Below are 25,212 nucleotides of genomic sequence, written 5' to 3' on the forward strand. Positions count from 1 at the left end.
AATTACGTCACACTAGAAGAAGTAGCTACACTAAAGCTACCATTAAGACAAATATTGTTTACTTAACTAAAGTTACTTTGAAAAAGCAGTTCACTACATACAAACTACTTTGTGAAAATGTATCATATCTAAATCTGAAATATCATAGAGAATGGATCACTCTGGAGTCAGAATGTGTAATTCAGCCCGATAACAAAAATGATGTTTCAAGTGAGAATAAGGGAGGTCTGATGCAAAAAAAGAAAGGACATTCTTGCCTGATTCCTTCACCCATATTTTATTTTATTTTTACAAAAAAAGTATTGTGTAATTCCAGTAGTTAGTTCCACCGCTACATGGGAGAAAATAATGTACTCCTGGGAACACTACCAAGATTTGAATTTAGTCCAACTACCACCAAGCTACTGCAAAATGTAGCTGTATTTAAGCAATAAGGCCTGGGGGGGTGGTATTGGTTCCTTACTGATATTATAAACTGGTTACCAACGTAATTAGAGCGGTAAATATACATGTTTTGTCATACCCATGGTATATGGTCTGATATACCACGGCTTTCAGCCAATCAGCATTCAGGGCTCGAACCACCCAGTTTATAATATTAGTTGAATTACATAGTTCAACACTCCCCAACACTGCTGACAACTGCCTGTAAAAGAGAACTAGTATAGTTCATCCTGACACCTTCCATGTCTGCCGAGGTGAGAGAACACTGCCCTTTTTAAGTTGTTTTAATTAGTGTTTTTGGATGTATTTTTGTGTCTCTTTTCCTGTATATGTAATGTGTAAAGTCACTGCATAGACGAGTCCAGGTCCACACTCTGGTGGAAGGTAGCGGAACTGACGCCATCACGGCATTCCGGTTACCATGGAGACGACTAAACAGAGCCTGTCTAGTTGTTTTGGTTGGAGAGCTTGGCTAGGTAGCTAGAGGATAAATACTAGCTAGTTACTTAGCTAACTTACAATAAGTACACACAATTACACAAGCATAACAAGCATCTTCACCACCATGGCTCACGTTAGGACATACAGACCAAACGTCCGTGTTGGAAACTGGAGGGAGGACGTTACATTGGAGGAGGTGAGTCTGTCTACAATATCGTTTTTGTTTGGGGACTTCACTGATGTCTCTGTCCCTACACACACGCTGAGCTGTCTCTCCTCACAGGACACACTGAAGGACTTCTTGGAGAGGAAGGAGAGGGGAGAGCTGATGGTGCAGAAAACTGGCTTCCTCAAAGAAAACATCCTCAAACAGGTCAGAGTATCTTAAACAAGACATCACACACTAGTCTTTTCCTGCTAGCTCTGACATTGCTGAAAGCTACTTTATTGAGGACAAAGTACTTACTATGACTGAGATATGGAGTTGTGCTACCTAGCTACCTTAAGATGAATGCATTAACTGTGTCGCTCTGGATAAGAGCTGCTAAATAACTAATGTGTGTGTGTGTAGGTCAGCCTGTCTGTGTCTCAGGGAGGTGCAGTGTGTTTTGGTGACGTGGTGATGCTGGCTAATGTGAGCGGAGACAATAGCTGTTCAATCAGCATCGATGCTGACCTGACCAGCCTTGGGGAGGGGCCTAGTCCAGGTACAAGCACACCAGAACCCTAGCCCAGAGGGAGTGGCTCTAAGCCATAACCCTAGCCCAGAGGGAGTGGCACTAAGCCAGAACCCTAGCCCAGAGGGAGTGGCACTAAGCCAGAACCCTAGTCCAGAGGGAGTGGCTCTAAGCCAGAACCCTAGCCCAGAGGGAGTGGCTCTAAGCCAGAACCCTAGCCCAGAGGGAGTGGCACTAAGCCAGATCCCTAGCCCAGAGGGAGTGGCACTAAGCCAGAACCCTAGCCCAGAGGGAGTGGCACTAAGCCAGAGGGAGTGGCTCTAAGCCAGAACCCTAGCCCAGAGGGAGTGGCTCTAAGCCAGAACCCTAGTCCAGAGGGAGTGGCACTAAGCCAGAACCCTAGTCCAGAGGGAGTGGCACTAAGCCAGAACCCTAGTCCAGAGGGAGTGGCACTAAGCCAGAACCCTAGCCCAGAGGGAGTGGCTCTAAGCCAGAACCCTAGCCCAGAGGGAGTGGCACTAAGCCAGAACCCTAGCCCAGAGGGAGTGGCTCTAAGCCAGAACACTAGCCCAGAGGGAGTGGCTCTAAGCCAGAACCCTAGCCCAGAGGGAGTGGCTCTAAGCCAGAACACTAGCCCAGAGGGAGTGGCTCTAAGCCAGAACCCTAGCCCAGAGGGAGTGGCTCTAAGCCAGAACCCTAGCCCAGAGGGAGTGGCACTAAGCCAGAGGGAGTGGCTCTAAGCCAGAACCCTAGCCCAGAGGGAGTGGCTCTAAGCCAGAGGGAGTGGCTCTAAGCCAGAACCCTAGCCCAGAGGGAGTGGCACTAAGCCAGAACCCTAGCCCAGAGGGAGTGGCTCTAAGCCAGAACCCTAGCCCAGAGGGAGTGGCTCTAAGCCAGATCCCTAGCCCAGAGGGAGTGGCTCTAAGCCAGAGGGAGTGGCTCTAAGCCAGATCCCTAGCCCAGAGGGAGTGGCTCTAAGCCAGATCCCTAGCCCAGAGGGAGTGGCTCTAAGCCAGATCCCTAGCCCAGAGGGAGTGGCTCTAAGCCAGAACCCTAGCCCAGAGGGAGTGGCACTAAGCCAGATCCCTAGCCCAGAGGGAGTGGCTCTAAGCCAGAACACTAGCCCAGAGGGAGTGGCTCTAAGCCAGAACACTAGCCCAGAGGGAGTGGCTCTAAGCCAGAACCCTAGCCCAGAGGGAGTGGGTCTAAGCCAGAACACTAGCCCAGAGGGAGTGGCTCTAAGCCAGATCCCTAGCCCAGAGAGAGTGGGTCTAAGCCAGAGGGAGTGGCTCTAAGCCAGAACCCTAGCCCAGAGGGAGTGGCTCTAAGCCAGATCCCTAGCCCAGAGGGAGTGGCTCTAAGCCAGATCCCTAGCCCAGAGGGAGTGGCTCTAAGCCAGAACCCTAGTCCAGAGGGAGTGGCACTAAGCCAGAACCCTAGCCCAGAGGGAGTGGCTCTAAGCCAGAACCCTAGCCCAGAGGGAGTGGCTCTAAGCCAGAACCCTAGCCCAGAGGGAGTGGCTCTAAGCCAGAACCCTAGCCCAGAGGGAGTGGCTCTAAGCCAGAACACTAGCCCAGAGGGAGTGGCTCTAAGCCAGAACCCTAGCCCAGAGGGAGTGGCTCTAAGCCAGATCCCTAGCCCAGAGGGAGTGGCTCTAAGCCAGATCCCTAGCCCAGAGGGAGTGGCTCTAAGCCAGAACCCTAGTCCAGAGGGAGTGGCACTAAGCCAGAACCCTAGCCCAGAGGGAGTGGCACTAAGCCAGAAGTAAATATTTAGGTTTTTCAAAAGACAAGCTTCATCCATGTCACCAATGTGGATACTGTTCCAACGATGATGATGGTGATGATAGTAATGATGATGACAGTGATATTGATGATAGTGATGATGATGATAATGATAGTGATGATAATGATAGTGATGATGATGATGATGATAGTGGTGATGATGATAGTGGTGATGATGATGGTAGTGATGATAGTCATGATGGTTGTGATGATGGTAGTGGTGATGATAATAATGATGGTTGTGATGATGGTAGTGATGATAGTAATGATGGTTGTGATGATGGCAGTGGTGATGATAATAATGATGGTTGTGATGATGGTAGTGATGATGATGATGATAATCGTCGTAATAATTATAGTGGTAATAATGATAATGATGATGATAGTGGTGATGATGATAGTGGTGATGATGATAGTGAGATGATAGTGGTGGTGGTGATAGTGGTGGTGATGATAGTGGTGATGATGATAGTGGTGATGATGATAGTAGTGATGATGATAGTGAGATGATAGTGGTGATGATGATAGTGGTGATGTTGATAGTAGTGATGATGATAGTGGTGATGATAATAGTGGTAATAATGATAATGATGATGATAGTGGTGATGATGATAGTGAGATGATAATGGTGATGATGATAGTAGTGATGATGATAGTGGTAATAATGATAATGATGATGATAGTGGTGATGATGATAGTGAGATGATAGTGGTGATGATGATAGTGGTGATGATGATAGTAGTGATGATGATAGTGGTGATGATAATAGTGGTAATACTGATAATGATGATGATAGTGAGATGATAGTGGTGATGATGATAGTGGTGATGATGATAGTGGTGATGATGATAGTGGCGATGATAATAGTGGTGATAATGATGATGATAGTGAGATGATAGTGGTGATGATGATAGTGGTGATGATGATAGTGGTAATAATGATAATGATGATGATAGTGAGATGATAGTGGTGATGATGATAGTGGTGATGATGATAGTGAGATGATGATAGTGGTGATGATGATAGTGGTGATGATGATAGTGGTGATGATGATAGTGAGATGATGATAGTGGTGATGATGGTGATGATGATGATGATGATAGTGACTGTATTTATTACGATGAGGATGATCGTTTTGATGATAGTGATGATGATGATAATGATTATGATGATGAAACTAGTGATGATGATAGGGATGATGATGATGATGATGATGATGAAACTAGTGATGATGATAGGGATGATGATAGTGATGATGATAGGGATGATATGATAAATGCTGTTTGTCTCTCAAGCCATCCAGGCTCCCTGTGGAGTCAGTGGGGGGAGGAGTCTTCAGCCATGCACACGCAACGCATTCATCATCAGCAGGTACACACACACACACACACACACACACACGCACGCGCACACGCACACAGAGGAATAGGGTTAGGTGTTTGTAACACTGCTGTGTGTGTGTCCAGTGTGGATGGCAGTGCGGAGGGAGAGCCTCTGCGCTTCAATCAGAGTTTCGCCCTCAGAACAAGCAGTGGCTTTGCTGGAGGGGTGAGTACATAGAACTACATATTATACTCTATAATATAATACATACGTTTAACCTAACCCTAACCCATAGAACTACATATTAGAACTCTATAATATAATACATACGTTTAACCTAACCCATAGAACTACATATTAGAACTCTATAATATAATACATACGTTTAACCTAACCCTAACCCATAGAACTACATATTAGAACTCTATAATATAATACATACGTTTAACCTAACCCATAGAACTACATATTAGAACTCTATAATATAATACATACGTTTAACCTAACCCTAACCCATAGAACTACATATTAGAACTCTATAATATAATACATACGTTTAACCTAACCCTAACCCATAGAACTACATATTAGAACTCTATAATATAATACATACGTTTAACCTAACCCTAACCCATAGAACTACATATTAGAACTCTATAGTATAATACATACGTTTAACCCTAACCCATAGAACTACATATTAGAACTCTATAATATAATACATACGTTTAACCTAACCCTAACCCATAGAACTACATATTAGAACTCTATAATATAATACATACGTTTAACCCTAACCCATAGAACTACATATTAGAACTCTATAATATAATACATACGTTTAACCTAACCCTAACCCATAGAACTACACTACTGTTCAAAAGTTTGGGGTCACTTAGAAATGTCCTTGTTTTCAAAAGAAAAACGTTTTTTTTTGTCCCATTAAAATAACATCAAATTGATCAGAAATATAGTGTAGACATTGTTAATGTTGTAAATGGCTATTGTAGCTGGAAACGGCAGATTTTTTATGGAATATCTACATAGGCGTACAGAGGCCCATTATCAGCAACCATCATCCTGTGTTCCAATGGCGCGTTGTGTTTGCTAATCCAAGTTTATCATTTTAAACGGCTAATTGATAATTAGAAAACCCTTTTGCAATTATTGTTAGCATAGCTGAAAACTGTTGTGCTGATTAAATAAGCAATAAAACTGGCCTTGAGACTAGTTGAGAATCTGGGGGAAGATATATATATATATATATACACACTACCGTTCAAAGGTTTGGGGTCACTTAGAAATGTCCTTGTTTTCCATGAAAACATACATGAAATGAGTTTGAATAGGAAATATAGCAAAATGAATAGGAAATGTTAGTCATTGACAAGGTTAGAAATAATGATTTTTAATTGAAATAATAATTGTGTCCTTCAAACGTAGCTTTCGTCAAAGAATCCTCCATTTGCAGCAATTACAGCCTTGCAGACCTTTGGCATTCTAGTTGTCAATTTGTTGAGGTAATCTGAAGAGATTTCACCCCACGCTTCCTGAAGCACCTCCCACAAGTTGGATTGGCTTGATGGGCACTTCTTACGGTCAAGCTGCTCCCACAACAGCTCAATAGGGTTGAGATCCGGTGACTGTGCTGGCCACTCCATTATAGACAGAATACCAGCTGACTGCTTCTTCCCTAAATAGTTAATGCATAGTTTGGAGCTGTGCATTGTCCTGTTGTAGGAGGAAATTGGCTCCAATCAAGCGCCGTCCACAGGGTATGGCATGGCGTTGCAAAATGGAGTGATAGCCTTCCTTCTTCAAGATCCCTTTTACCCTGTACAAATCTCCCACTTTACCACCACCAAAGCACCCCCAGACCATCACATTGCCTCCACCATGCTTGACAGATGGCATCAAGCACTCCTCCAGCATCTTTTAATTTGGTCTGCGTCTCACAAATGTTCTTCTTTGTGATCCGAACACCTCAAACTTCGATTAGTCTGTCCATAACACTTTTTTCCAATCTTCCTCTGTCCAGTGTCTGTGTTCTTTTGCCCATCTTAATCTTTTCTTTTTATTGACCAGTCTGAGATATGGCTTTTTCTTTGCAACTCTGCCTAGAAGGTCAGCATCCCGGAGTCGCCTCTTCACTGTTGACGTTGAGACTGGTGTTTTGCAGGTACTATTTAATGAAGCTGCCAGTTGAGGACCTGTGAGGCATCTGTTTCTCAAACTAGACACTTTAATGTATTTGTCCTCTTGCTCAGTTGCGCACCGGGGCCTCCCACTCCTCTTTCTATTCTGGTTAGAGCCAGTTTGCGCTGTTCTGTGAAGGGAGTAGTACACAGCGTTGTACAAGATCTTAAGTTTCTTGGCAATTTCTCGCATGGAATAGCCTTCATTTCTCAGAACAAGAATAGACTGACGAGTTTCAGAAGAAAATTATTTGTTTCTGGCCATTTTGAGCCTGTAATCGAACCCACAATTGCTGATTCTCCAGATTCTCAACTAGTCTCAAGAAGGCCAGTTTTATTGCTTCTTTAATCAGCACAACAGTTTTCAGCTATGCTAACAATAATTGCAAAAGGGTTTTCTAATTATCAATTAGCCGTTTAAAATGATAAACTTGGATTAGCAAACACAACGCGCCATTGGAACACAGGACTGATGGTTGCTGATAATGGGCCTCTGTACGCCTATGTAGATATTCCATAAAAAATCTGCCGTTTCCAGCTACAATAGCCATTTACAACATTAACAATGTCTACACTATATTTCTGATCAATTTGATGTTATTTTAATGGGACAAAAAAAAACGTTTTTCTTTTGAAAACAAGGACATTTCTAAGTGACCCCAAACTTTTGAACGGTAGTGTATATATATATTAAACGAACATACAGACAGAAATTAACCACAAAAGCTAAGTTTATATAACGGAATTAGGTCCAACACATGGAAGGTACAGTGGAATCCTGAGACAAGTAAACAATCACCATTCTAAGAAAATCCTTTCAGCACAACAGCTGATAAATCAGGTTCTAGGTCATTTAAAGAAGGTTCCCATACTTTGTAGAACTGATCTGTTTTGGAATGTAATGTACAGATATTCAGATATTCCAATGGCACCATTCAAATAGTATCTCATGCCAGTCTTTAACAGAAGGGACCTGGTCATTAATCCACTGTGAGAGGATGTTTTTCCTCTCTGTGAAGGTAAGGGTGTTGCAAAGCCTCCTCTTAACCACAGAAGTAACACGTCTACTAGGGAGACCTAACAGCAAAGAACTGTGTCCAATTCTAGGTCGACCCCCTAGGATGTTTTCAATTTCTTGAAGAACATTAGACAAGTATCTTTGTGGTTTGGAACATGACCATAAACAGTGTGTTTGGCTGCCTGTATCAGCTGTACATTAGAGACACTGAGGAGGAGGAGGGGCTAAAAGCATGTCTGACATTTGGGGATCTATGTATTATTATAATCTGTGTATTATTCTTAATTGGATTGCTCTGGTACAATTACAGATAGTCAATAGGAACAGACCATTCTTTCCCCCACTCTCGCTTCACCCTCTGTGTGTCAACAGTAGAAAAGGACCCTAAACATCATAAAACAAACTTAGTAATTTTCCTGTGTGAGAGAAAAAGCATTATTTCAATGACAGACACATCAGGGTTGCCAATCAAGGTGGTGCTCTTCAAAATATAATGTCTTACTTGTAGAAAGCGGAAAAAGTCCTGCTTTGGGAGTCTATTTCTCAACCATCTGCTCAAATGACAATAAAATCTTATCAGCAAATAAATCATTTAGTCTGCATATGCCCTTATTAAGCCAAATGTTAAAGCCAGCATCCAGAAATCCTGGTCCAAAATCGGTGTTGTTAAGAATCAGGGTAAGAGCAGAGGATAGTTGAACTGACCTCCGACCTCCATGCCTGGAGTATAGTGTAATGGGATTATTACCTCCATGCCTGGAGTATATTAAGTGTAATGGGATTATTGCCTCCATGCCTGGAGTTAAGTGTAATGGGATTATTGCCTCCATGCCTGGAGTTAAGTGTAATGGGATTATTGCCTCCATGCCTGGAGTTAAGTCTAATGGGATTATTGCCTCCATGCCTGGAGTTAAGTCTAATGGGATTATTGCCTCCATGCCTGGAGTTAAGTGTAATGGGATTATTACCTCCATGCCTGGAATATATTAAGTGTAATGGGATTATTGCCTCCATGCCTGGAGTTAAGTGTAATGGGATTATTGCCTCCATGCCTGGAGTTAAGTGTAATGGGATTATTGCCTCCATGCCTGGAGTTAAGTCTAATGGGATTATTGCCTCCATGCCTGGAGTTAAGTCTAATGGGATTATTGCCTCCATGCCTGGAGTTAAGTGTAATGGGATTATTACCTCCATGCCTGGAATATATTAAGTGTAATGGGATTATTGCCTCCATGCCTGGAGTTAAGTCTAATGGGATTATTGCCTCCATGCCTGGAGTTAAGTCTAATGGGATTATTACCTCCATGCCTGGAGTATATTAAGTGTAATGGGATTATTGCCTCCATGCCTGGAGTTAAGTGTAATGGGATTATTGCCTCCATGCCTGGAGTTAAGTCTAATGGGATTATTGCCTCCATGCCTGGAGTTAAGTGTAATGGGATTATTGCCTCCATGCCTGGAGTTAAGTGTAATGGGATTATTACCTCCATGCCTGGAATATATTAAGTGTAATGGGATTATTGCCTCCATGCCTGGAGTTAAGTGAAATGGGATTATTGCCTCCATGCCTGGAGTTAAGTGTAATGGGATTATTGCCTCCATGCCTGGAGTTAAATCTAATGGGATTATTGCCTCCATGCCTGGAGTATATTAAGTGTAATGGGATTATTGCCTCCATGCCTGGAGTATATTAAGTGTAATGGGATTATTGCCTCCATGCCTGGAGTTAAGTGTAATGGGATTATTGCCTCCATGCCTGGAGTATATTAAGTGTAATGGGATTATTGCCTCCATGCCTGGAGTTAAGTGTAATGGGATTATTGCCTCCATGCCTGGAGTTAAGTGTAATGGGATTATTGCCTCCATGCCTGGAGTTAAGTGTAATGGGATTATTGCCTCCATGCCTGGAGTTAAGTGTAATGGGCTATTGCCTCCATGCCTGGAGTTAAGTCTAATGGGATTATTGCCTCCATGCCTGGAGTTAAATCTAATGGGATTATTGCCTCCATGCCTGGAGTTAAGTCTAATGGGATTATTGCCTCCATGCCTGGAGTTAAATCTAATGGGATTATTGCCTCCATGCCTGGAGTTAAATCTAATGGGATTATTGCCTCCATGCCTGGAGATAAGTGTAATGGGATTATTGCCTCCATGTCTGGAGTATATTAAGTGTAATGGGATTATTGCCTCCATGCCTGGAGTTAAGTGTAATGGGATTATTGCCTCCATGCCTGGAGTATATTAAGTGTAATGGGATTATTGCCTCCATGCCTGGAGTATATTAAGTGTAATGGGATTATTGCCTCCATGCCTGGAGTGTGTTAAGTGTAATGGGATTGATTATTGCAGTGATCTTTTACAGACTTGAAACTTCTGAAAAATATAAGATCCTGCAAGGGGTATTTTGAAAAAGAAGTCTCAATGTCTAACCAAATAGAGGAGTCATCATTTGTGATCCAGTCAGACATTTAACATAAGTGATAAAAGCACTGATAAAACCTAATATTGGGCAGATCCAAGCCGCCCATAGAACCTGGTCATCTTAAGTCTTGGCTTGTGTTTACTCCATATGAATTAACTTAACCAGCCATTTAAATATTGTATTACCTTATGGGAAAGTAAGACTGGGATCATTTGGATTGGTTAAAGTAGTCTAGGTAAAAGGTTCATTTTCAAGAGGGATATTCTACCCAACCATGATATCGGAAGAGAATTCCAGCGCACCGGATCCTGTCTTATTGTATCAAACAAGGGAACAAAATTGGCTTTGTACATTTGCTGGAATTTAGGAGTTAGGACTATACCCAGATACGTAAAACCTGAGGGAGATCATTTAAAAGGAAAGGGGGGAGAGGTAGTAGGTACGGAGTGAAGACTACCAAGCCTCTGATTTAGTTACATTCATCTTGTAGCTTGAGAATTCACTGAATAATTCAATAATAGAGATGTAATTTAAGTATTGGGGCTAGAGATCAATATCAGAACATCATCAACATACAAGGTTATTTTATGATGAACGTCACCAATGAGCAGACCCTGTACAGCAGGCGTTACTCTGATGGCCTCGGCCAGTGGTTCCATAGCGAGTGCAAATAGGAGAGGGGACAAGGGACAGCCCTGTCTGGTACCTCTGTGTGTGGAGAAGCTATTTGACCTTAGCCCATTAGTAAGGACAGCAGCCTGAAGGTCATCATATAAAACCCATTGTATAAAGTTGTCCCCTAGACCAAATAATTGGTAGCACCCCTCCAGGTCAAATGCTTTCTCAGCATCTAGGGAGAGCACAACACCATCCACAGCACTTCCTTGGTAGGCTTGAATAACATTAAGAAGCCGCCTGACGTTGTTACATGACCTACGACCCTTAATGAAGCCTGTTTCGTCCCCTTTCACACATTAAATTTTTTACATTTGAGTCATTTAGCAGACGCTCTTATCCAGAGCCACTTACAGTTAGTGAGTCATTTAGCAGACGCTCTTATCCAGAGCCACTTACAGTTAGTGAGTCATTTAGCAGACGCTCTTATCCAGAGCCACTTACAGTTAGTGAGTCATTTAGCAGACGCTCTTATCCAGAGCCACTTACAGTTAGTGAGTCATTTAGCAGACGCTCTTATCCAGAGCCACTTACAGTTAGTGAGTCATTTAGCAGACGCTCTTATCCAGAGCCACTTACAGTTAGTGAGTCATTTAGCAGACGCTCTTATCCAGAGCCACTTACAGTTAGTGAGTCATTTAGCAGACGCTCTTATCCAGAGCCACTTACAGTTAGTGAGTCATTTAGCAGACGCTCTGATCCAGAGCCACTTACAGTTAGTGAGTCATTTAGCAGACGCTCTGATCCAGAGCCACTTACAGTTAGTGAGTCATTTAGCAGACGCTCTGATCCAGAGCCACTTACAGTTAGTGAGTCATTTAGCAGACGCTCTTATCCAGAGCCACTTACAGTTAGTGAGTCATTTAGCAGACGCTCTTATCCAGAGCCACTTACAGTTAGTGAGTCATTTAGCAGACGCTCTTATCCAGAGCCACTTACAGTTAGTGAGTCATTTAGCAGACGCTCTTATCCAGAGCCACTTACAGTTAGTGAGTCATTTAGCAGACGCTCTTATCCAGAGCCACTTACAGTTAGTGAGTCATTTAGCAGACGCTCTTATCCAGAGCCACTTACAGTTAGTGAGTCATTTAGCAGACGCTCTGATCCAGAGCCACTTACAGTTAGTGAGTCATTTAGCAGACGCTCTGATCCAGAGCCACTTACAGTTAGTGAGTCACTTAGCAGACGCTCTGATCCAGAGCCACTTACAGTTAGTGAGTCACTTAGCAGACGCTCTGATCCAGAGCCACTTACAGTTAGTGAGTCACTTAGCAGACGCTCTTATCCAGAGCCACTTACAGTTAGTGAGTCATTTAGCAGACGCTCTTATCCAGAGCCACTTACAGTTAGTGAGTCATTTAGCAGACGCTCTTATCCAGAGCCACTTACAGTTAGTGAGTCATTTAGCAGACGCTCTTATCCAGAGCCACTTACAGTTAGTGAGTCATTTAGCAGACGCTCTTATCCAGAGCCACTTACAGTTAGTGAGTCATTTAGCAGACGCTCTTATCCAGAGCCACTTACAGTTAGTGAGTCATTTAGCAGACGCTCTTATCCAGAGCCACTTACAGTTAGTGAGTCATTTAGCAGACGCTCTTATCCAGAGCCACTTACAGTTAGTGAGTCATTTAGCAGACGCTCTTATCCAGAGCCACTTACAGTTAGTGAGTCATTTAGCAGACGCTCTTATCCAGAGCCACTTACAGTTAGTGAGTCATTTAGCAGACGCTCTTATCCAGAGCCACTTACAGTTAGTGAGTCATTTAGCAGACGCTCTTATCCAGAGCCACTTACAGTTAGTGAGTCATTTAGCAGACGCTCTTATCCAGAGCCACTTACAGTTAGTGAGTCATTTAGCAGACGCTCTTATCCAGAGCCACTTACAGTTAGTGAGTCATTTAGCAGACGCTCTTATCCAGAGCCACTTACAGTTAGTGAGTCATTTAGCAGACGCTCTTATCCAGAGCCACTTACAGTTAGTGAGTCATTTAGCAGACGCTCTTATCCAGAGCCACTTACAGTTAGTGAGTCATTTAGCAGACGCTCTGATCCAGAGCCACTTACAGTTAGTGAGTCATTTAGCAGACGCTCTGATCCAGAGCCACTTACAGTTAGTGAGTCATTTAGCAGACGCTCTGATCCAGAGCCACTTACAGTTAGTGAGTCATTTAGCAGACGCTCTTATCCAGAGCCACTTACAGTTAGTGAGTCATTTAGCAGACGCTCTTATCCAGAGCCACTTACAGTTAGTGAGTCATTTAGCAGACGCTCTTATCCAGAGCCACTTACAGTTAGTGAGTCATTTAGCAGACGCTCTTATCCAGAGCCACTTACAGTTAGTGAGTCATTTAGCAGACGCTCTTATCCAGAGCCACTTACAGTTATTGTGTGCATACAGTTTTTCATACTGGCCCCCCGTGGGAATCGAACCCACAACCCCTGGCGTTGCAAGCGCCATGCTCTACCATCTGACCAACACATAGTGGCAATAAGTCCTCTAGTCGTGTGGATTTTAGAAAGCAATTTTCTATCCACATTCAGAAGGGCTGTATGAGGAACAAGACTCTGGGCATTTTCCCTTTTTGAGGATAAGTGATATGTTGGCTTCCCTCAGCGTTTGAGGGAGGTGGTCATTTGAAAATGAGTGGTTAAACATATCAAGCCATGGCTCAAGGATCAGGCCATGGGACTCCTTATAGAACTCACTACAAAACCTGTCTGGTCCTGGGATCAGGCCATGGGAGTCCTTATAGAACTCACTACAAAACCTGTCTGGTCCTGGGATCAGGCCATGGGAGTCCTTATAGAACTCACTACAAAACCTGTCTGGTCCTGGGATCAGGCCATGGGAGTCCTTATAGAACTCACTACAAAACCTGTCTGGTCCTGGGGCCATTTTATAGATTCTTCAAACATGATCTCTTCCTTGGTGATAGGGGCATTAAGGAGAGATCTCTGTTCTTCTGGAATAGTCTAGAGCTCAATCTTAGAAAACAAGTCCTCCATTAGTTTGGGAGCTCAATCTTAGAAAACAAGTCCTCCATTAGTTTGGGAGCTCAATCTTAGAAAACAAGTCCTCCATTAGTTTGGGAGCTCAATCTTAGAAAACAAGTCCTCCATTAGTTTGGGTGCATCATTTGCCAGTTCTGAGGCATAATGATTTGCATTACATTTCTTAAATGACTCATTTATCAATTTATTTTCATATAAATGGTTACCATCAGAATCAGTAATAGTAGCAATTGACTGGGAGTCAGCTCTCTTTTTAGCTAGCTAGGTACGCCAAATATTTTCCTGGTTTATCTCCATGTTCATAAAGCTTTTGCCTGACAAATCTCATTTTCTTTTCAGCGTCCAATGTTAGGAGAGAGTCCAATGTTGATCCAAGGGCTGATATTTCCTTTAATAGGGCAGGAGTGGGAATATTTCCTTTAATAGGGCAGGAGTGGGAATATTTCCTTTAATAGGGCAGGAGTGGGAATATTTCCTTAAATAGGGCAGGAGTGGGAATATTTCCTTTAATAGGGCAGGAGTGGGAATATTTCCTTAAATAGGGCAGGAGTGGGAATATTTCCTTTAATAGGGCAGGAGTGGGAATATTTCCTTTAATAGGGCAGGAGTGGGAATATTTCCTTTAATAGGGCAGGAGTGGGAATATTTCCTTTAATAGGGCAGGAGTGGGAATATTTCCTTTAATAGGGCAGGAGTGGGAATATTTCCTTTAATAGGGCAGGAGTGGGAATATTTCCTTAAATAGGGCAGGAGTGGGAATATTTCCTTTAATAGGGCAGGAGTGGGAATATTTCCTTAAATAGGGCAGGAGTGGGAATATTTCCTTTAATAGGGCAGGAGTGGGAATATTTCCTTTAATAGGGCAGGAGTGGGAATATTTCCTTTAATAGGGCAGGAGTGGGAATATTTCCTTTAATAGGGCAGGAGTGGGAATATTTCCTTTAATAGGGCAGGAGTGGGAATATTTCCTTTAATAGGGCAGGAGTGGGAATATTTCCTTTAATAGGGCAGGAGTGGGAATATTTCCTTTAATAGGGCAGGAGTGGGAATATTTCCTTTAATAGGGCAGGAGTGGGAATATTTCCTTTAATAGGGCAGGAGTGGGAATATTTCCTTTAATAGGGCAGGAGTGGGAATATTTCCTTTAATAGGGCAGGAGTGGGAATATTTCCTTTAATAGGGCAGGAGTGGGAATATTTCCTTTAATAGGGCAGGAGTGGGAATATTTCCTTAAATAGGGCAGGAGTGGGAATATTTCCTTTAATAGGGCAGGAGTGGGAATTGTAATGTAGTCCTTCTCTTTAGTTTCTAAGTCACCCTCTTAACGTTTTTTGCTTTTCATGTTTTTTCCGCCTCTTAGTGGCTGAGTATGACATAATCAGACCCCTGGCATACGCTTTACAGGTTTCCGAAAGGAGTGAGGGGTTATCTGTTGATTGAGAGTTAATAGAGAAAAATGCTTTAAACTCTGTAATAAAATATGATGTAAATGTATGGTCTTTAAGAATGGTTGTATTCAATCTCCAATGTCTTGATGGATTGGGTGCCCCTTTGAGTTTTATGTCCAGGATCACCTCAGCATACTTCCTATATTAGCAGATACAACAGACTGCAAAGACGTCCTGGGCATAAAAAAGTAATTCTAGTCTGACATCCATGAGGTGCAGAGAAAAAGGTCAACTCTCTGTTGGAGGGATGAAAGGTTCTCCAGACATCAGCCTACCCCAGATCAACACAAATAGCTTTAAGCGACCTAGCTTGAGGAGAGGGTGAAGCTATGCTGCTGGGAAACTTGTCAATAAGGGGGTTCAACAAACAATTAAAATCTCCTCCAACCACTGCAGTGTCTGAGTTAAATTCTGAGAAGTCTAGAAACACCTTAGTGAGGAAATCAGGGGGGAAGTAAATATTCATTATGTAAATGTTCTGCCCTTGTAAAGTACCTTTAATTATAACAAAACGACCAAATGTATCTTTCACACAATTCAACACCTTAAGTTGTAGGTTCTTTTTTATAAGAATTGCCACACCTCTACTTCTGGATGTAAATGATGAGAAACTCTTGACCAAACCCTCCTTGTTGCAATTTCAGATGCTCCTTATCATCCAAATGAGTTTATTGCAACAGAGCAGTGTCCATTTTAATTTTTTCAAAAAGGATAGCACCTTTTTCCTTTTAACCTCTACGGGATTGGTGTCCCGTAACCGGGACGGTTGAGCTAACGTGCGCTAATGTGATTAGCATGACTGTTGTAAGTAACAGCAAACTTTCCAGGACATAGACATGTCTTATATGGGCAGAAAGCTTAAATTATTGTTAATCTAACTGCACTGTCCAATTAACAGTAGCTATTACAGTGAAAACATACCATGCTATTGTTTGAGGAGAGTGCACAACAACATCATTGCAACTGGTTTGATACATTTACCTCTAAAGGTAAATAATGTACTTATATTCAGTAATCTTGCTCTGATTTGTCATCGTAAGGGTCCCAGAGATAAAATGTAGCATAGTTTTGTTTGATAAAATCAATTTTTATATTCAAATGTAGGAACTGGTTCCTACAGTTTGAACCCCTGCTGTTTCTGGCTCCACACCCACCCCACCCGTGTGAAAGTTAGTATATAAGCTAATGATCCATCATGTATGACATTCCTGGGAGTGTGTAAACTTACATTTTGTATTACCATATCATTTTTGTATGTTCTCGATAGTTGTGTATCAATTGACCAATTCGGTACATTTGGGCAGACTTGATACAAAATAGTCCAGTATTTCAATGCTTCACTGGATCAATCTGAAACTTTGCATACACACTGCTGCCATCTAGTGGCTAAAATCTAAATTGTGCCTAAACTGCAATATTATATTGTGGCCTTTCTCTTGCATTTCAAAGATGATGGAATATCTTTTACCAGATCTAATGTGTTATATTCTCCTACATTCATTTCACATTTCCACAAACTTCAAAGTGTTTACTTTCAAATGGTATCAAGAATATGCATATCCTTGCTTCAGGTCCTGAGCTACAGGCAGTTAGATTTGGGTTTGGCATTTCAGGCGAAAATTGAATAAAAAGGGTCCGATCCTTAAGAGGTTAATGGGGTTATGGCTCCCTCTAGTGTTCCATGTACATAAACAGGTTAATGGGGTTATGGCTCCCTCTAGTGTTCCATGACCCCTAAAATACATGTATGTCTGACCCCTAACAGATGCGTACCATGAAAATCCCCGCCTTATCTTAGCTCATTGGTCACCATAGCAACACCCACCCGTAGTATGCGCTCCAGCAGGTATATCTCACTGGTCATCCCCAAAGCCAACACCTCCTTTGGCCGCCATTCCTTCCAGTTCTCTGCTGCCAATGACAGGAACGAACTGCAAAAATCTCTGAAGCTGGAGACTCTTATCTCCCTCACTAACTTTAAGCATCAGTTGTCAGAGCAGCTTACCGATCACTGCACCTGTACACAGCCCATCTGTAATTAGGCCACCCAACTACCTCATCCCTATATTGTTATTTATTTTGCTAATTTGCACCCCAGTATCTCTATTTGCACATCATCTCTTGCACATCTATCATTCCAGTGTTAATACTAATTGTAATTATTTTGCACTATGGCCTATTTATTGCCTTACCTCCATAACTTGCTACATTCGCGCACACTGTATATATATTTTCTGTTGTATTTTTTGACTTTATGTTTTGTTTTACCCCATATGTAACTCTGTGTTGTTGTTTTTATCACACTGCTTTGCTTTATCTTGGCCAGGTCGCAGTTGTAAATGAGAACTTGTTCTCAACTGGCTTACCTGGTTAAATAAAGGTTAAATAAAAATAAATAAAATATAAATAAAATAAAAAGTAGAGAAAGCACCAGCTTACTGAGTGTGTGTGTGTGTGTGTGTGTGTCTGTGATTGTGTGTGTGTGTGTTTTACAGTTGTATCTGACGAGTGACCACAAGACCTTCCAGAAGGTGATTGTTCTTTCTTTCATTGAAGGACTGACCCCTAACAGACTGGTAACTCTTTCATTGAAGGACTGACCTCTAACAGATGTGTAACTCTTTCATTGAAGGACTGACCTCTAACAGATGTGTAACTCTTTCATTGAAGGACTGACCTCTAACAGATGTGTAACTCTTTCATTGAAGGACTGACCTCTAACAGATGTGTAACTCTTTCATTGAAGGACTGACCCCTAACAGACGTGTAACTCTTTCATTGAAGGACTGACCTCTAACAGATGTGTAACTCTTTCATTGAAGGACTGACCTCTAACAGACGTGTAACTCTTTCATTGAAGGACTGACCTCTAACAGATGTGTAACTCTTTCATTGAAGGACTGACCCCTAACAGAGGTGTAACTCTTTCATTGAAGGACTGACCTCTAACAGACGTGTAACTCTTTCATTGAAGGACTGACCCCTAACAGATGTGTAACTCTTTCATTGAAGGACTGACCTCTAACAGACGTGTAACTCTTTCATTGAAGGACTGACCCCTAACAGACGTGTAACTCTTTCATTGAAGGACTGACCCCTAACAGACAGGTAACTCTTTCATTGAAGGACTGACCCCTAACAGACGTGTAACTCTTTCATTGAAGGACTGACCCCTAACAGACGTGTAACTCTTTCATTGAAGGACTGACCCCTAACAGACAGGTAACTCTTTCATTGAAGGACTGACCCCTAACAGACGTGTAACTCTTTCATTGAAGGACTGACCCCTAACAGACTGGTAACTCTTTCATTGAAGGACTGACCCCTAACAGACTGGTAACTCTTTCATTGAAGGACTGACCCCTAACAGACTGGTAACTCTTTCATTGAAGGACTGACCCCTAACAGACGTGTAACTCTGGATTGTCTTTATTTCTTCACTTTATCTTCATTTTTTTCTTACTTTATTTTCATTTCAGTTTTCTTTCTTATAATTTCTGTGAGGTGTATTTTAGCTAGGTGTATGAAATATGCTTTACAAATAAAGTTTGGTGTGATTTGAAGTGCGCCAAGAAGTCCCGCCTCCAGGAAGTGATCATGGAGCAGCAAGCTAACTTCCTGTCCTGGTGGAAGGTTCTACACAATGACCCCCAGGAAAGACTGGAGCATGAGGGGCTGCCTGTTCCTGTACGTAAAACACACAGTCACACACACGGTTATGCTATCAGTAGCCCGGTTTTTGTGATCTGATCAAGATGATCCAATCACTGTCTGATCAAGGTTTGACGTGTTTTAAAATGCGTCTCTTTTCTGTCCACTGTGTCTACATTGTGACCAGGTTTCCTGGTCCCTCTCTGTATGCAAATCATTTCACAGATTTTCTTTGAAAATAATATGAATTTATTTATTTTAAGACACTTATTGATGCTATATGTCAATGGTGCCACCCATCAATGATTTTGAAGAGCAGTAAAATGATGGTTTGACCATCCAGATCTGTTTACACTTGTTAAATATCCAGACACAATGGTTCCCTGACTACCTCCAGAGGTGGTCAGGAAGATCTGATCAAAATCAGATCACAACACATCTTGTAATTGTCTACACTCTTAGAAAAAAGGGTTCCAAAAGGGTTCTTCGGCTGTCCCCATTGGATAACCCCTTCTGGTTCCCAGGAGAACCCTTTCTAGTTCCCGGTAGAACCCTTTTGGGTTCAATGTAGTAAAAGTTCTAAATGGAACCAAAAGGTTTCTACCTGGAACCAAAAAGGGTTCTAAAAAGGGTTCTCCTATGGGGATAGCCGAAGAACCCTTTTCGGTTCTAGAGAGCACCTTTTTTTCTGAGAGTGTACAACTGTCAAAACAATGAGGCACAATCAGAATGTGGAGTAAAGTGATGTAACTCTGTGTCTCTACAGACCAACAGTAAAGTGATGTAACTCTGTGTCTCTCTACAGACCAACAGTAAAGTGATGTAACTCTGTGTCTCTACAGACCAACAGTAAAGTGATGTAACTCTGTGTCTCTACAGACCAACAGTAAAGTGATGTAACTCTGTGTCTCTACAGACCAACAGTAAAGTGATGTAACTCTGTGTCTCTCTACAGACCAACAGTAAAGTGATGTAACTCTGTGTCTCTACAGACCAACAGTAAAGTGATGTAACTCTGTGTCTCTCTACAGACCAACAGTAAAGTGATGTAACTCTGTGTCTCTCTACAGACCAACAGTAAAGTGATGTAACTCTGTGTCTCTCTACAGACCAACAGTAAAGTGATGTAACTCTGTGTCTCTCTACAGACCAACAGTAAAGTGATGTAACTCTGTGTCTCTCTACAGACCAACAGTAAAGTGATGTAACTCTGTGTCTCTCTACAGACCAACAGTAAAGTGATGTAACTCTGTGTCTCTCTACAGACCAACAGTAAAGTGTTGTAACTCTGTGTCTCTCTACAGACCAACAGTAAAGTGATGTAACTCTGTGTCTCTACAGACCAACAGTAAAGTGATGTAACTCTGTGTCTCTCTACAGACCAACAGTAAAGTGTTGTAACTCTGTGTCTCTCTACAGACCAACAGTAAAGTGATGTAACTCTGTGTCTCTACAGACCAACAGTAAAGTGATGTAACTCTGTGTCTCTCTACAGACCAACAGTAAAGTGATGTAACTCTGTGTCTCTACAGACCAACAGTAAAGTGATGTAACTCTGTGTCTCTCTACAGACCAACAGTAAAGTGATGTAACTATGTGTCTCTCTCTACAGACCAACAGTAAAGTGATGTAACTCTCTGTCTCTCTACAGACCAACAGTAAAGTGATGTAACTCTGTCTCTCTACAGACCAACAGTAAAGTGATGTAACTCTGTCTCTCTACAGACCAACAGTAAAGTGATGTAACTCTGTCTCTCTACAGACCAACAGTAAAGTGATGTAACTCTGTGTCTCTACAGACCAACAGTAAAGTGATGTAACTCTGTCTCTCTACAGACTAACAGTAAAGTGATGTAACTCTGTGTCTCTCTACAGACCAACAGTAAAGTGATGTAACTCTGTCTCTCTCTACAGACCAACAGTAAAGTGATGTAACTCTGTGTCTCTACAGACCAACAGTAAAGTGATGTAACTCTGTGTCTCTCTCTACAGACCAACAGTAAAGTGATGTAACTCTGTGTCTCTCTACAGGCCAACAGTAAAGTGATGTAACTCTGTGTCTCTACAGACCAACAGTAAAGTGATGTAACTCTGTGTCTCTACAGACCAACAGTAAAGTGATGTAACTCTGTGTCTCTACAGACCAACAGTAAAGTGATGTAACTCTGTGTCTCTACAGACCAACAGTAAAGTGATGTAACTCTGTGTCTCTCTACAGACCAACAGTAAAGTGATGTAACTCTGTGTCTCTACAGACCAACAGTAAAGTGATGTAACTCTGTCTCTCTACAGACTAACAGTAAAGTGATGTAACTCTGTGTCTCTACAGACCAACAGTAAAGTGATGTAACTCTGTGTCTCTACAGACCAACAGTAAAGTGATGTAACTCTGTGTCTCTCTACAGACCAACAGTAAAGTGATGTAACTCTGTGTCTCTCTACAGACTAACAGTAAAGTGATGTAACTCTGTGTCTCTCTACAGACCAACAGTAAAGTGATGTAACTCTGTCTCTCTCTACAGACCAACAGTAAAGTGATGTAACTCTGTGTCTCTACAGGCCAACAGTAAAGTGATGTAACTCTGTGTCTCTCTACAGACCAACAGTAAAGTGATGTAACTCTGTGTCTCTACAGACCAACAGTAAAGTGATGTAACTCTGTGTCTCTACAGACCAACAGTAAAGTGATGTAACTCTGTGTCTCTACAGACCAACAGTAAAGTGATGTAACTCTGTGTCTCTACAGACCAACAGTAAAGTGATGTAACTCTGTCTCTCTCTACAGACCAACAGTAAAGTGATGTAACTCTGTGTCTCTACAGGCCAACAGTAAAGTGATGTAACTCTGTGTCTCTACAGACCAACAGTAAAGTGATGTAACTCTCTGTCTCTCTACAGGCCAACAGTAAAGTGATGTAACTCTGTGTCTCTACAGACCAACAGTAAAGTGATGTAACTCTCTGTCTCTCTACAGACCAACAGTAAAGTGATGTAACTCTGTGTCTCTCTACAGACCAACAGTAAAGTGATGTAACTCTGTGTCTCTCTACAGACCAACAGTAAAGTGATGTAACTCTGTCTCTCTACAGACCAACAGTAAAGTGATGTAACTCTGTGTCTCTACAGACCAACAGTAAAGTAATGTAACTCTGTGTCTCTACAGACCAACAGTAAAGTAATGTAACTCTGTGTCTCTCTACAGACCAACAGTAAAGTGATGTAACTCTGTGTCTCTACAGACCAACAGTAAAGTGATGTAACTCTGTGTCTCTACAGGCCAACAGTAAAGTGATGTAACTCTGTGTCTCTCTACAGGCCAACAGTAAAGTGATGTAACTCTGTCTCTCTCTACAGACCAACAGTAAAGTGATGTAACTCTGTGTCTCTACAGACCAACAGTAAAGTGATGTAACTCTGTCTCTCTCTACAGGCCAACAGTAAAGTGATGTAACTCTGTGTCTCTACAGGCCAACAGTAAAGTGATGTAACTCTGTGTCTCTACAGACCAACAGTAAAGTAATGTAACTCTGTGTCTCTACAGACCAACAGTAAAGTAATAATCTCCCACTGCAAGACCAACCAGGCTCTGGCTGTTCTAGGACAGCACATCTTGTGGTAAAACTTTACTTGACATTTCACATGAGAGAACCCTGTAAAGGTTACACAGGATAGAAGCAGCAGTAGTCTATTAGTACTCTATGTTGTATTGTTGTAGTATTTTGTTGTATTGTTGTAGTATTTTGTAGTAGTAATTAGTAGTAATAGTAGTAGTAGCAGTAATAGTAGTAATAGTATCTAATATTAAACCTATTCCTTCAGGACTCCATATGGTAAAGAATATGAGGTGACAGTAGTACTTGGATAGTAGTATAGTAGCTACAGTGGGGAGAAAAAGTATTTGATACTCTGCCGATTTTGCAGGTTTTCCTACTCACAAAGCATGTAGAGGTCTGTAATTTTTATCATAGGTACACTTCAACTGTGAGAGACGGAATCTAAAACAAAAATCCAGAAAATCACATTGTATGATTTTAAAGTAATTAATTTGCATTTTATTACAGTTCAAATCTACAAGTGACTCATTTTGTCTGCTTTGAGATTGGAAAAAAACATGAACTGTGTCTTTCTGGCATTCAGCACAAGTTTCCGTTGGTGAAGTTGTTTCTGAATGTCGTCAAACGCTTGTAAATTCTGAAGAGCATCTTCAATTTAGAGGCACAGGATAGTAGCAGTATAGTAGTAATATTGGGTGTTATTGTCTTTAACAGGACTCTGTATGGTAAAGACTGAGGTGACAGTAGTAGTAGTATTGTAGTAGTATTGTAGTAGTAGTAGTATTGTAAAAGTAATATTATACTGTATATTCCTGCAGGACTCTGTATGGTAAAGACTGAGGTGACAGTAGTAGTAGTATTGTAGTAGTAGTAGTATTGTAAAAGTAATATTATACTGTATATTCCTGCAGGACTCTGTATGGTAAAGAATATGAGGTGACGGCCCACACCTTCCTGGACTCCCATAAGGCCGAGCGAGACATCAACCATTGGCTGTTGCTGACCGCTGATTCTGCAGGGGCCGGGCTTGACCGCACACAGACAGAACAGGCTATGGCCGGGCTTACTGTACTGGACCGCACACAGACAGAACAGGCTATGGCCGGGCTTACTGTACTGGACCGCACACAGACAGAACAGGCAGAACAGGCAGAACAGGCTAGATGAAATCATATGAAATCAAGAAGCAAAGTCTCAATAAAGGTTTGATTCTGATTCTCTCGCTGTTGTTACTGCTCTCATAATAAAGTGGTGCCATCATCACCATCATCATCATCATCATCATCACCATCACCAATGCTTCTACATCTGCATTGCTTGCTGTGTGGGGTTTTAGGCTGGGTTTCTGTATAGCACTTTGTGACATCTGTTGATGTAAAAAGGGCTTTATAAATAAATGTGATTGATTGATTGATCATCACCACCATCATCATCATCCCCATCACATCAACACCAGCTCAGCGTTCAACACCATAGTGCCCTCAAAGCTCATCACTAAGCTAAGGACCCTGGGACTAAACACCTCCCTCTGCAACTGGATCCTGGACTTCCTGACGGGCCGCCCCCAGGTGGTAAGGGTAGGTAACAACACATCTGCCACGCTGATCCTCAACACGGGGGCCCCTCAGGGGTGCGTGCTCAGTCCCCTCCTGTACTCCCTGTTCACTCATGACTGCATGGCCAGGCACGACTCCAACACCATCATTAAGTTTGCCGATGACACAACAGTGGTAGGCCTGATCACCGACAACAACGAGACAGCCTATAGGGAGGAGGTCAGAGACCTGGCTGTGTGGTGCCAGGACAACAACCTCTCCCTCAACGTGACCAAGACAAAGGAGATGATTGTGGACTACAGGAAAAAGAAGAGGACTGAGCACGCCCCCATTATCATCGACGGGGCTGTAGTGGAACAGGTTGAGAGCTTCAAGTTCCTTGGTGTCCACATCACCAACAAACTATCATGGTCCAAACACACCAAGACAGTCGTGAAGAGGGCACGACAAAGCCTATTCCCCCTCAGGAGACTGAAAAGGTTTGGCATGGGTCCTCAGATCCTTAAAAGGTTCTACAGCTGCACCATCGAGAGCATCCTGACTGGTTGCATCACCGCCTGGTATGGCAACTGCTCGGCCTCCGACCGCAAGGCACTACAGAGGGTAGTGTGTACGGCCCAGTACATCACTGGGGCCAAGCTTCCTGCCATCCAGGACCTAATATTGTAATTTTTGGCGACTTCAATATTCACATGGAAAAGTCCACAGATGATAAAGCCTTTCTTGAAAACGCCAAACCTTGACCCAGAAAATGTAAAAAACTATCGGCCTATATCAAATCTCCCATTCCTCTCTCTAGAAAAAGCTGTTGTGCAGCAACTCACTGCCTTCCTGAAGACAAATAATGTATACGAAACGCTTCAGTCTGGTTATAGACCCCATCATAGCACTGAGACTGCACTCGTGAAGGTGGTAAATGACCTTTTAATGGCATCAGACCGAGGCTCTGCATCTGTCCTCATGCTCCTAGACCTTAGTGCTGCTTTTGACACCATCGATCACCACATTCCTT

The 25,212-nt window shown here is 42.3% G+C and overlaps 1 protein-coding gene across 1 annotated transcript; it reads left to right on the forward strand.

The window, feature by feature from the left end:
- Positions 1-1,009: 1,009 nt before the first annotated feature.
- Positions 1,010-24,047, forward strand: cfap161 (cilia and flagella associated protein 161; the record flags this gene model as incomplete). Its single annotated transcript, XM_084185617.1, has 9 exons — positions 1,010-1,081; positions 1,169-1,258; positions 1,457-1,592; positions 4,642-4,717; positions 4,813-4,894; positions 17,935-17,970; positions 19,004-19,126; positions 22,632-22,705; positions 23,556-24,047. 9 exons carry the CDS (start codon positions 1,010-1,012, stop codon positions 23,809-23,811), a joined length of 945 nt encoding a protein of 314 aa, XP_084041743.1. The 3' UTR covers positions 23,812-24,047.
- Between the last annotated feature and the right edge of the window lie 1,165 nt (positions 24,048-25,212).

This window comes from Coregonus lavaretus (genome assembly GCF_964263955.1).
Source record: "Coregonus lavaretus genome assembly, chromosome: 21".
In the NCBI taxonomy this organism is placed as follows: domain Eukaryota; kingdom Metazoa; phylum Chordata; class Actinopteri; order Salmoniformes; family Salmonidae; genus Coregonus; species Coregonus lavaretus.